The sequence below is a fragment of the Leuresthes tenuis genome, unplaced genomic scaffold (genome assembly GCF_036924035.1).
Source record: "Leuresthes tenuis unplaced genomic scaffold, fLeuTen1.0.hap1 SCAF_13, whole genome shotgun sequence".
Classification (NCBI taxonomy): domain Eukaryota; kingdom Metazoa; phylum Chordata; class Actinopteri; order Atheriniformes; family Atherinopsidae; genus Leuresthes; species Leuresthes tenuis.
In genome coordinates, this window is record NW_027325367.1 from 16,013,504 (window position 1) to 16,023,025 (window position 9,522).

Below are 9,522 nucleotides of genomic sequence, written 5' to 3' on the forward strand. Positions count from 1 at the left end.
CGCTGAGCAAAAAGTCGACGGTTTGAGTGGATGAGGCATTAAAAATAAAGTGTGTGTTAATGACTTTGCAAGCTTCAGGGATATCTGTGAGAAAGACGGTTTTCTTTAGAAATGATTCCATCCCTGAAGTGACATCCCTGTTGTCCCGGAGACTGCAGCTATCGAGCTGTTGCACGCGCTTTCTGCTCGTACAATATGCCGAACAGATCCGTTCGACCAAGTTTTTTACCGCGGTTTTCTGAGGCCCCAGCATCAGTTTGCCATCAGTCACCAAGTACGAGGATAAAAAGTGTCACTTCCTCTTTTTTTTTTTTCTTTCTTTCTCAAGTCTATTCTGGGCCGGCACGTTCAGCCCCCTCGAGGTGCGGGCCCAATTATCGAGTCTCCACCGCGAGAGATGCGATGTGGCAGTCACGTGACCTCGACAGCGCCACATTAGGAGCTGATGTTCACACGTTAGAAAATGAACTGGGACTTTTTTACCGCAGCGGTAGCTGCCAGTCGGGCTTTGTCGTCGTTAACGGTTGAAAAAAAAAAATAATGTGCACGGGACGTATTCACGTTTGAAATAGTTGGGGAATTTTGTCGAAAGCTGAGACTGCCAGAGGATGTTTGTCTCATGAACTGCAGCGAAAGGCGGCATCAATGAGAGCCTGTTCCTGGTTTTAAATAAGGGGCAGAACAGAACGGCACACATGACCAGGAGGGAAGGGAAAGAAATAAAGGGGGGAGGGATAAATCAATTGAGCTCAGGCCTCAGCGGAAACCATCAATACCGAACCGTGGTCGAAGCACTTAAAATGTAAATGCATCTTCAATAGCAACAACAGAGGCAAGAAAGTAGTATCAGCCTCCGGGGATCTCTCCCTCGCTCTCTTCGGCTGTATTGTGTTTATTCATCAGCGAAAATCTCCGCAGAGATTCTGCGGCCTGAACTTCAGAGCTCTGCCTTCTGTTGTTAGACAGTGATGTATGGCAACAAGCTGAAACAATGCCCCGCAGGCTGCAGACCTCAGTGAGAGCGCCTGACTGGAGTTTCTCTACCAAAGGTCCCCCCCTCCATCCCCATCCCCTTGCAACAAGATCATTGAGCTGTTCGGATTCTCTAAATGGAACGAGGTATTTCGACATATCTCCTCTGATCTCAGCAAAAAATTTGTGCGCTATTAATATCGTGCCCAGTGGGACTGTTCAACCCACTGGACAACTAATCTTATGTTTGCCCTCATGGACACCTGTCTGCATTTCCCAATTTACTGTCTATTTAAAGACGTTCTACTTTTTGAACTCTGACAACCCGGTGTATTATTCGGGGTGTGATGGATCCAAAGCAACAGCCACTTAAATAATAGCACGTATGCGTTAAAGAGGCAAAAATCCAACATTCGTCTTTATTTGGAACAGTTCAAGAAAACAGGCAATATGAAGAATAGTCCATAAAGAGTTACTTTTTTTCTTTTATACAGGATGCAAAAGAGACAATAATATAGAATAGTAGCAATTAAGGTCACTGTAATCGAACATAGCTCTTGCAGAGTTCGTGGTCCCTGATATCTCCCCACCCCCCATTTTTCACGTGCGGGGCCACGCCTCCGGCCCCGTTGGCTGGCAGTCTCTTCGTAATCAGGAGTTTTTTGGGGAACAGCTGGTTTCCACTGCTCTGCAGGATGTTTTCGATCTTGGTTTTCTGACTGATCGGCATGCAGGAGGCCTTCTTGTGGTGCATGCCGCAGTCGCCCGCGTGGAAGATTCTCGGCGCTTCGCTCACCATGACCTTCCAGAAAGAGGGCAGGCAGGCCACGGTCAGGTGCTGCAAGGACCAGTCCCAGTTGTAGTCGTCGTAAGTGCAGAACGTGTCAGTGCATTGGATGAGTTTTTGGTACGTCTCTCTGCTCAGAGCCATCCCCATGTTGTGCTCTGTGGACTTCCAGGCTTTCACCTCCACCCTATTTGCTTTGCTGGAGAAGCTGATGTGGCTGTAGCTCCCCAGGGAGAGAATGTCGCAGTCGGTGCACTGCTCCCTTCTGAGAGCCGTCATCAGCTTTAAGAGATGGATGAAGTCCGGCGACAGGTAGTGGTCCTCCTCGATCAGCAGAACCAGACCTTTATGACCGTTGAGAACTCGGACTCTGTCCCATACAAAGTGCAGCTTCCACCACCAGTGGTGCTTGGTCTGAGAGAACTTGGCCTCGCGGTAGTGGCCAAAGGAGTCGGGGTACTCTGCATTGATGCAGCCCTGCTTTAAGGCGTCTTTTTTAGGAATGTCTCTGGGGCAGTCCCTGGGGTCATTTCCTGGGAACTCTTGGGGATACAGCTGGATGCTGAAGGGGAAGAAGATCTGAAGGACTTGACAGAAGTCAATTGAGGTCACCACCTTATTTATCTCTGGGGACCAGTAATCGTGGCTGAATATCAGCAATATGCTCTCCACGCCTCTAGCCTTTCGCAAGCTGTCCACTAACAGCTTGAGGTAGTCTGGCCGGTTATGGACCTGGACCACCACAACCAGATCGTCTTTCTGCCGCGCCGTCTTAAACTTCTCCTCGTTCCTTATCGTCTGGTCAAAGTTGAGCTGGAAGACAATGCCACGATAGACTAAAGTGGTATTATCTACCTCTGGCTTAGTCATTTTGGCTTTCTCCTTTCCTTTTTCCTGGTGCGTGTCATTAGCTTGTTTAATAATAGGCGGCAGAACAGGTGCCCTGCTAACTGCAGGCGTAGCTTGCAGCTGAACGTGACTGTTGATGCTACTGCTGCTGATGCTGCTGCTCCGCCTCACAATTTCCGCCTCCTTGGGGAACGATCCGCTCTCGTTCTTCTTTTGCCTTCCGCTGCTCCAGAAAGCGAGGCCACAGACGACAACCACCAGAGTCAGTATCACCACCTTCCTCTTGTAGATTCTGAATCTCATGATAGAGGTTCGGCCTCTTGCAAAGAGAGACGAGTTAAAGGTTGAAAAAAAAAAAAGAAACAAAATTGAATAGATAAACTTTGTCGAGGCGTGCTTGTGCTTCTGCACAGGGGGGGAGGGGCTGATTAAAAATAAAATGTTACGAGGCTAATTGTTGTCAAAAATAAACTGCTGTTGTAAACATTGATCCTGCTGGAATGTCATTGGTGGTTCATGAATATTCCATAAGGCATGATGGTTGCTGGGAGGCAGTGTGCATGAGCCACCTGGATGAAAAATAAACCAGGAGACCGAGTTAGCCGAGGGGATCACAGCAGTCAGGCCTGAGCAACATGGTTAAAGACAGCATCAAGATGTTAATGGGAATATTGAACAAATATAGAATACATCAGAATTACTTATATATGCACAATTACGTTAATAAATAAGTGTGATATTTGAGACCATGAAGGATGCCACATCACACAAAGCTACACTTTTAACGGTCTTCTAATCACACAGCCATACATGTTTGGTCAGCAGTAATAAGGCAATCATTTCGCTTCAGTTACCTGTATTCAAACATGCTGTGTAACACTTAGCAAAAATGTGATAAAATGCTTTCCACATAGATTTTTCTCCTCGACTCAGAGCCATCTGGAGGAGGCATTAAACTGGTCCTGAATTCATTCTGTGGCATGAAGCAACCGGCTCATATCACTCACAGGGCAAGAGCCACTACAAAAATAAAATAATAATAATAACTTCAGCAAAAAGGAGAAGGAGTCCCACAGCAGATGGCACGTCCCTTCCAGAGACTCACTCGCAGCTTGTTCAGTCTGCCCCAGTTTGATCAAACACGTCTGATATTTAGGAGTTAAAATCTGGACGCTCGAGATCCTGGAGCAGTTGAGCAGATTAGTTGCCAGGCAACGAGAGACATTTGAGCCCTTATGGCAAAGATTAGCAAACAACAGTTGACTAGTTTTAAAACTGACAGTCAAAATCTCCTCTCCAGCTTTTGCTGATGTAAAGACCCCCCCCCCCCTTTATAACTGCACCTCCCAAACCACTTTACTGATGCAGACCCCTTTACTGCAAAGGACTGCTAACGTCACATCGAGCTGATGCACAAAAGTATCCATTTTGTTTACATCTGCATCCTGAGATCAAGCGAGGTGGTGCATTGTTCCGAGAAAGCACGACAGGGCATATTTCACTTTAAAATGTCCAGTGGTGTGTGATGCACCATTACTCTCAAATCTTGTCGAGTGTGTGCGCTTCGAGAGAAATAAATACTTCTCCTCGTTGTGAGCCTGGCAGGAATTTACACGCATTGCCTCTGTGCATTGCTCTTGTTAAACCTAATATGAGAGAAGTTTAAGCTTGCTGCCAAGTGGATGTAACATACTCGATAAAATAACCTCGTATTATATCTTTTGAACCATAACCTAGCTTCACCCCCCCAAAAAACTGATATCACTGAGCACTAAATAAGCAAGATTAATGAAGCACTGATGGGAACATTTTGGGTTAACAGATTGGATAAAACGGATTGCTGTGACTTGTTAGTAAGCCAAATGAATCCAAATCAACACAATTATCAGCTCAGAAGACGACCAAAGCCCTGTTCAGACGCAAGGTAATGTGTTCATTAACACAATGAATCCACAGTGTTCGGGCAGTGGTCTTTTATCCGTTTCTGTTCCTCACCTGTCACTCACTCTTGAGACTTTCTTAAGACAAAAAGTCACAACATCGCTACAACTCGTAGCGTGGATGCCAAGCGGCAAACAGCGGGAGTGGAAGAAAGCAGTTGAGGGGATCGCTTCCCCACATGTTGAAGCTTGTTGAACAGTCAGAGTTATACAGTGAAGATTTACCTGCACTAAAGTTACAGCATAACTGTAGCTTCACCTCAGGAGCCAGTGTGGCACTCGTCTGAGTTTAGAAGACACAATTTGGCAGGCTCACCCTCTGCAGAGTAAATGTTAGACCCGGCTACTTTTCCACTAACAGAATGGACGTTTCCTCATTTGCTGGAGCCATCTTAATTCATTTGTAATGGAGATGTCGTTCTGCAGGAGCCGGCCACATACGTTACACTGTCAGCGTAGTCAATAGCCTCGGGGGTAAGAAGCTGTTTTTGGTGCTAAAATGGTTTCACTGAGCCAAAGCTTTTATCTAAAAGCACTTAGAAAGCGAAGAAAACTGGTAGTCACAGATTTGACATGAACTTTGTTTAGTTTTTTTTTTATCAACCTCTGCTTGAAGATAACATTTCAAATGCCTGTCCGGTTTACTTTGAATGCCTGACACTTCTGCGCTGCATTGTCATAATGTGAAATAAAACAATAACCACAGAAAGAGAACATTCTGGCCTTTGATAAATGGTAATCTTCCACTCGTACAGGAAGCATAACGATAGCAATTATTTTTCACAAATCGGGCCACCGGTCTGCAAACGCTAACATTATTACTGAATTAGACTCGACGTCCTCTTGTTTCCCCTCCCCTGCATTACATTATGTCCTCAATTACATTATCAACATTGATTGGCCCTTTCCACACAGATTTGTTGAACAAACCTCCAGACCTTATTCGTTATTAAATTAGAAATCTCTGAGGCTTTCTACCATCTGTCTTCTGTCTGCCTGTAGCATCCCATTAAGACCAGACGCCGAGGCACAGGTTTGCGAGATCTGCGCCAGTACAGTCTGTGGAAATGTAAGCACAAATATTATTGCTAGAAATTCATAGTCGAACCTTTATTGATTGTAAAAGTCAGCATAGATAGAGAAATACCTCACGTGCATCTTAGGGAAGGCAGTTTGATAGGATGCTACCTAACGCTTCTTAACTTTACGGAGTACACGTTCCCGTCTTGTTTGTCTGTGTTGAACGGTTTGCACACACTAGCAACTTGCCAAATTCATTGCCATGATAGTCACCCTATGCATTTCACAATAAGCCGAGGCACTTCATTCTAACAATGCCTCCGGTGAACACGTTTCGACACTCGGAAGGCAGCCCACCGATATTTTTTTCTTGTCCTCAGCTGGCTGTCAGCCGCGCGCACAGACACAGCCTCGTTCGACGCTACCACCAGTTTACTGTAATCATAATTTGGCACCCTGGCATTAAATGCTTCAAAAGAAACCGCAGATAACAGTACGTTTTTGGGTTTTTTTTGTTTTGCCCCCCCGCCAGCTTCGGTCCGTTATGACAGCAAGCAACACCGAACATGCTAACGCTTCGTTAGCAACCGTTTCAGCTAGCAACTTCCAAGCAGCCAAGTCCAGACCCAACCTCTTCTACAACAGCGTCCATGGCGAACCACAGCAACAATAAAAGGGTATTAATTACCTTACCTGACCTAAAACTAGAGCAGTCCGGGGGTCCTGTTACGGAGAGACATTAGAACGGAGGCTTCCCGTTCTCCCCCATTCCTTCCAGCAAGCAAGCTGCATGGAGACGCAACTGACGGCTAGCTGTAAAAATCACAAATAAGGAACCGCCGCCTACCACCGTCCCACAATGCATTGGTCCAGCGGGGGGGCACCCATAGTTTTTATACAGCCTCTGTGCCCACAATGCCTTCAAACCCACTGCAGCTCCACACTGACTCTCTGAGTCCGTCTCATGATTCAGATTAACATTTTACCAAGACCATTGGAAGGGAATACACTGAAACCGTGTTTAGCCCACCTTGTTCACCAGATCTTCAACAATCACTAGATTTTTTTTTTTTGAAAATCGCACACCCTGTGGAAGGATCTATCGCTCTAATACAGGAAGTCACAATCTTATAGGTGTTATTGGCGGCTGTTGCTTTGTGGAAATGTGTTACACTATAAGGAAGTCCCCTATATCGTGACAGTCAAATGTTATAAATGTTAGAAAATGTAAAAGGCCATGGTTCATGAGGCATTCAAAGCCTACATTTAATTAAAGCATATTTATGAGAGCCATGTCATCAGACGTTGAAACTGAGAAAAGTTGCAGGTTTTTTAAAAGCTAATACTCAATTGGAATTGAATGTGGTAAAGATGTGGAGGTTCTCGCCTTGTCTCCCAAACTTAAAAGGTCACCCAAACGACAACTTCTTTAAGGAAGGACCTTGTTGGTTTCAGCTTGATGGTGCCACATTTTGCACATATTCAAGCTAATCTGACTGGCCTGCAGTCGTGTCGCCCACTGAAAAACACATTGCAAATTATGACACATAAAAATATGATAATGGAGTCAAAAGTCGTTTTAAATGTAGTTTTAGGTTTAAAAATATACACATTAAAATTATTGATCTAGAAAGTATTAACCTATGCTTGCAATTGTATATTATGAAGCAAAGTCATCCCCAACTTCTTTTTCGAAATGGTGATGTGGTTTCTCTTCAAAGACGTACAAAATAAATAATAAATACATACAGATATTACACACATCTGTCACCAGATTTCCCCAAAAATGACAACTCCTTGTATTTCTACCCCACGTTACTTCAAAATAGCTCTTTCCTTTGTAATTACTGGCGATAATCTCATGACAAGAGTGCACATTCAAAAGAAGTTACGAAACAAATATTTTCCACCACTGTCAGAGTTTAAACTATGGATTTACCAAAAATATTTTCTGCTTTTTGTCCTGCAGTTCTGTTCTCTGCCAGCAGAGGGGCGCAACAAAGCAAATCCCCAACCGGAAATATAGCGTCCACAGGCCTCTTCCGCGCATGCGCGCCCTTCTTTCTTCCTTTCCGACACTCGAGCGAAAAGAGACAAGATGGGCCATCAACAGCTCTATTGGAGTCACCCCAGAAAATTCGGACAGGGATCCCGCTCCTGGTCAGTTCTGCCCTAATTGTATCGATGATCGAATAATGCGCCGAAGCGGGTGACTTTTAAAGTGTTTGTGTCCTGTTTGGCTGTCAAAAAAAGCAATCAAACCGACACCGCATGGGCTATGATCCTGAGCTAATATGGCGGTGAAGGATGCGCCTTGCTACCGACGTAGCACCACCACCGTTGAATACAATTAGCCTGGCAACAGCCACACATTTAGAATATATATAGCATGGAAATTAGTTTAGTTTTGGACATAATGAGTACGGTTTGGGTAAACTGGCATGATCTTGCGATTAATAACTGCTAATCCTGCTAAAGTGGAACCAAATGCTAGTCCGCCAGGAGCAATTTCCTGTACCGGGTTTAACGATTTCCTTGGACTAATTTTTCTTTTGATACAGAAATATTAGGTGGCTAATACTTTGTTTTTTTTTCCATTTCAGCCGAGTGTGCTCAAACAGACACGGCTTGATCCGCAAGTATGGGCTCAACATGTGCCGCCAGTGCTTCAGGCAGTACGCGAAAGACATCGGCTTTGTTAAGGTGAGTCAACAAGGCTTAGATTCGCAACATCTCGGAAGCCTGTAAAGATTCGCATGTGAAGCCCATGGAAGAGATTAGATCGGTGTAACATAAATAAGCATCTGTTTATCTATGAGGTGGCAATAGCGATGCCCCTGATGTTCTGTAGTTTGGATCATTTTCTGTAATGATGCTGTGTACCTGTCACCTCACCTGTACTAATGTCCTTTTTTCATGTTTTGTGCAGCTGGATTAAATTTCCTACGCTGACATCCTCAGATGGGTCAAAGGATCGTTGGATGGCTGGCCAAAATGGGCTGATTCAGCACTGCTAATAAATGTTTTTTTTTTTTGTTCAACTACATTAAGCTGTGTGGTTATTCATGGGTTGGAAATCTCTTAATGTTTCAGAATAGATTTTAAAATGGTTAGTAAGAGACAAGTCTCTGACTTGTTCTCTCCCACAAAGGATGCTGACAAATTGTTGGCTCATGCATTAGATTTTAAATAAGCTGGTCCACTATAAATTTCACTTAAAATGTATAAGTTTGAAGTGAGACGGGTTTTTATTTCAAAATGGGGGAAACGGTCACCCATTTGATTATGATTTGTCATGCAATGTTTGTATGCTTGAACCAGTGTGCTACAAAGACATTGCAGTTAATATAGCTGCGTTGAGATAAACATTTAATCGCGGTTTAATTTACAGGACCAGCCAGGTTCAAGGTAGCGTTGCGACGGAGTGCTCGCATTTAAAAACCTTTAGAAATGGAGTTTGCTAAGCAATTCAGCCAGAAGTCAAGTGGTGCGGTTAATGATCTCGGCTGTACATGATAAAGGCCCCGCAGTGTGCAGCAACAGACTCATTCTAAAGTCAGCGTGCTCTCACAGGAAATAACACGTCCATCACCTTCAAGGATAGGTAACGTGCTGAGATTGGTCTCGCTCAAGGTTAATGGAATGTGATAGATCTCCTGTAGTTGTGGTTAATTGTGCAGCGCCTTGGGACTCGAGTGACCAAACTTTAAATAATGAATAAACCCAACAAAAGCAGCAGCAAGGCGGCGGGGGGGAGGATTCCACACCGTCCCATGTAGAGACCCGGGCTAGAACTTATAAAATCATGGACTTATTTTTTCTTTTTTCTCTTGTAACACATTTGAAACACTAGATGGCAGCAGCACCGTGTGATGGCAACACAAAGCCAATGACAAATGCACAGCTGGAGGATATTTAAGTTAAAAAAAAAAAAAAGATACAGCTTTTATAGTG

General features: G+C 44.4%; 2 protein-coding genes across 3 annotated transcripts; one reads left to right on the plus strand and one right to left on the minus strand.

Annotated features, from left to right (window-relative positions):
• Nucleotides 1-1,362: 1,362 nt before the first annotated feature.
• Nucleotides 1,363-6,418, minus strand: mgat2 (alpha-1,6-mannosyl-glycoprotein 2-beta-N-acetylglucosaminyltransferase). 2 transcript variants are annotated; one of them, XM_072362259.1, is made up of 2 exons: nucleotides 6,267-6,418; nucleotides 1,363-3,177 (listed from the first exon to the last, which is right to left on the minus strand). In XM_072362259.1, exon 2 carries the CDS (start codon nucleotides 2,909-2,911, stop codon nucleotides 1,508-1,510), a length of 1,404 nt encoding a protein of 467 aa, XP_072218360.1. In that variant the 5' UTR covers nucleotides 2,912-3,177; nucleotides 6,267-6,418; the 3' UTR covers nucleotides 1,363-1,507. The 2 variants fall into 2 exon arrangements, with proteins under 2 accessions (XP_072218360.1, XP_072218361.1); XM_072362260.1 differs by having other exon boundaries at nucleotides 6,262-6,418.
• Nucleotides 6,419-7,617: 1,199 nt separating this feature from the next.
• On the plus strand, nucleotides 7,618-8,603 carry rps29 (ribosomal protein S29). The gene is made up of 3 exons (XM_072362261.1): nucleotides 7,618-7,728; nucleotides 8,172-8,271; nucleotides 8,498-8,603. The coding sequence occupies exons 1-3, from the start codon at nucleotides 7,667-7,669 to the stop codon at nucleotides 8,504-8,506; spliced, it is 171 nt and encodes a 56-aa protein (XP_072218362.1). The 5' UTR covers nucleotides 7,618-7,666; the 3' UTR covers nucleotides 8,507-8,603.
• Nucleotides 8,604-9,522: the final 919 nt, after the last annotated feature.

What these genes read in the sequence shown, in the direction of transcription:
- mgat2 (XM_072362259.1), bottom strand. Translation starts at nt 2,911, where the DNA reads ATGAGATTCAGAATCTACAAGAGGAAGGTGGTGATACTGACTCTGGTG.
- rps29 (XM_072362261.1), top strand. Translation starts at nt 7,667, where the DNA reads ATGGGCCATCAACAGCTCTATTGGAGTCACCCCAGAAAATTCGGACAG. An exon ending in GGACAGGGATCCCGCTCCTG is followed by an intron (nt 7,729 to 8,171) that starts GTCAGTTCTGCC and finishes TTTCCATTTCAG; the next exon opens with CCGAGTGTGCTCAAACAGAC.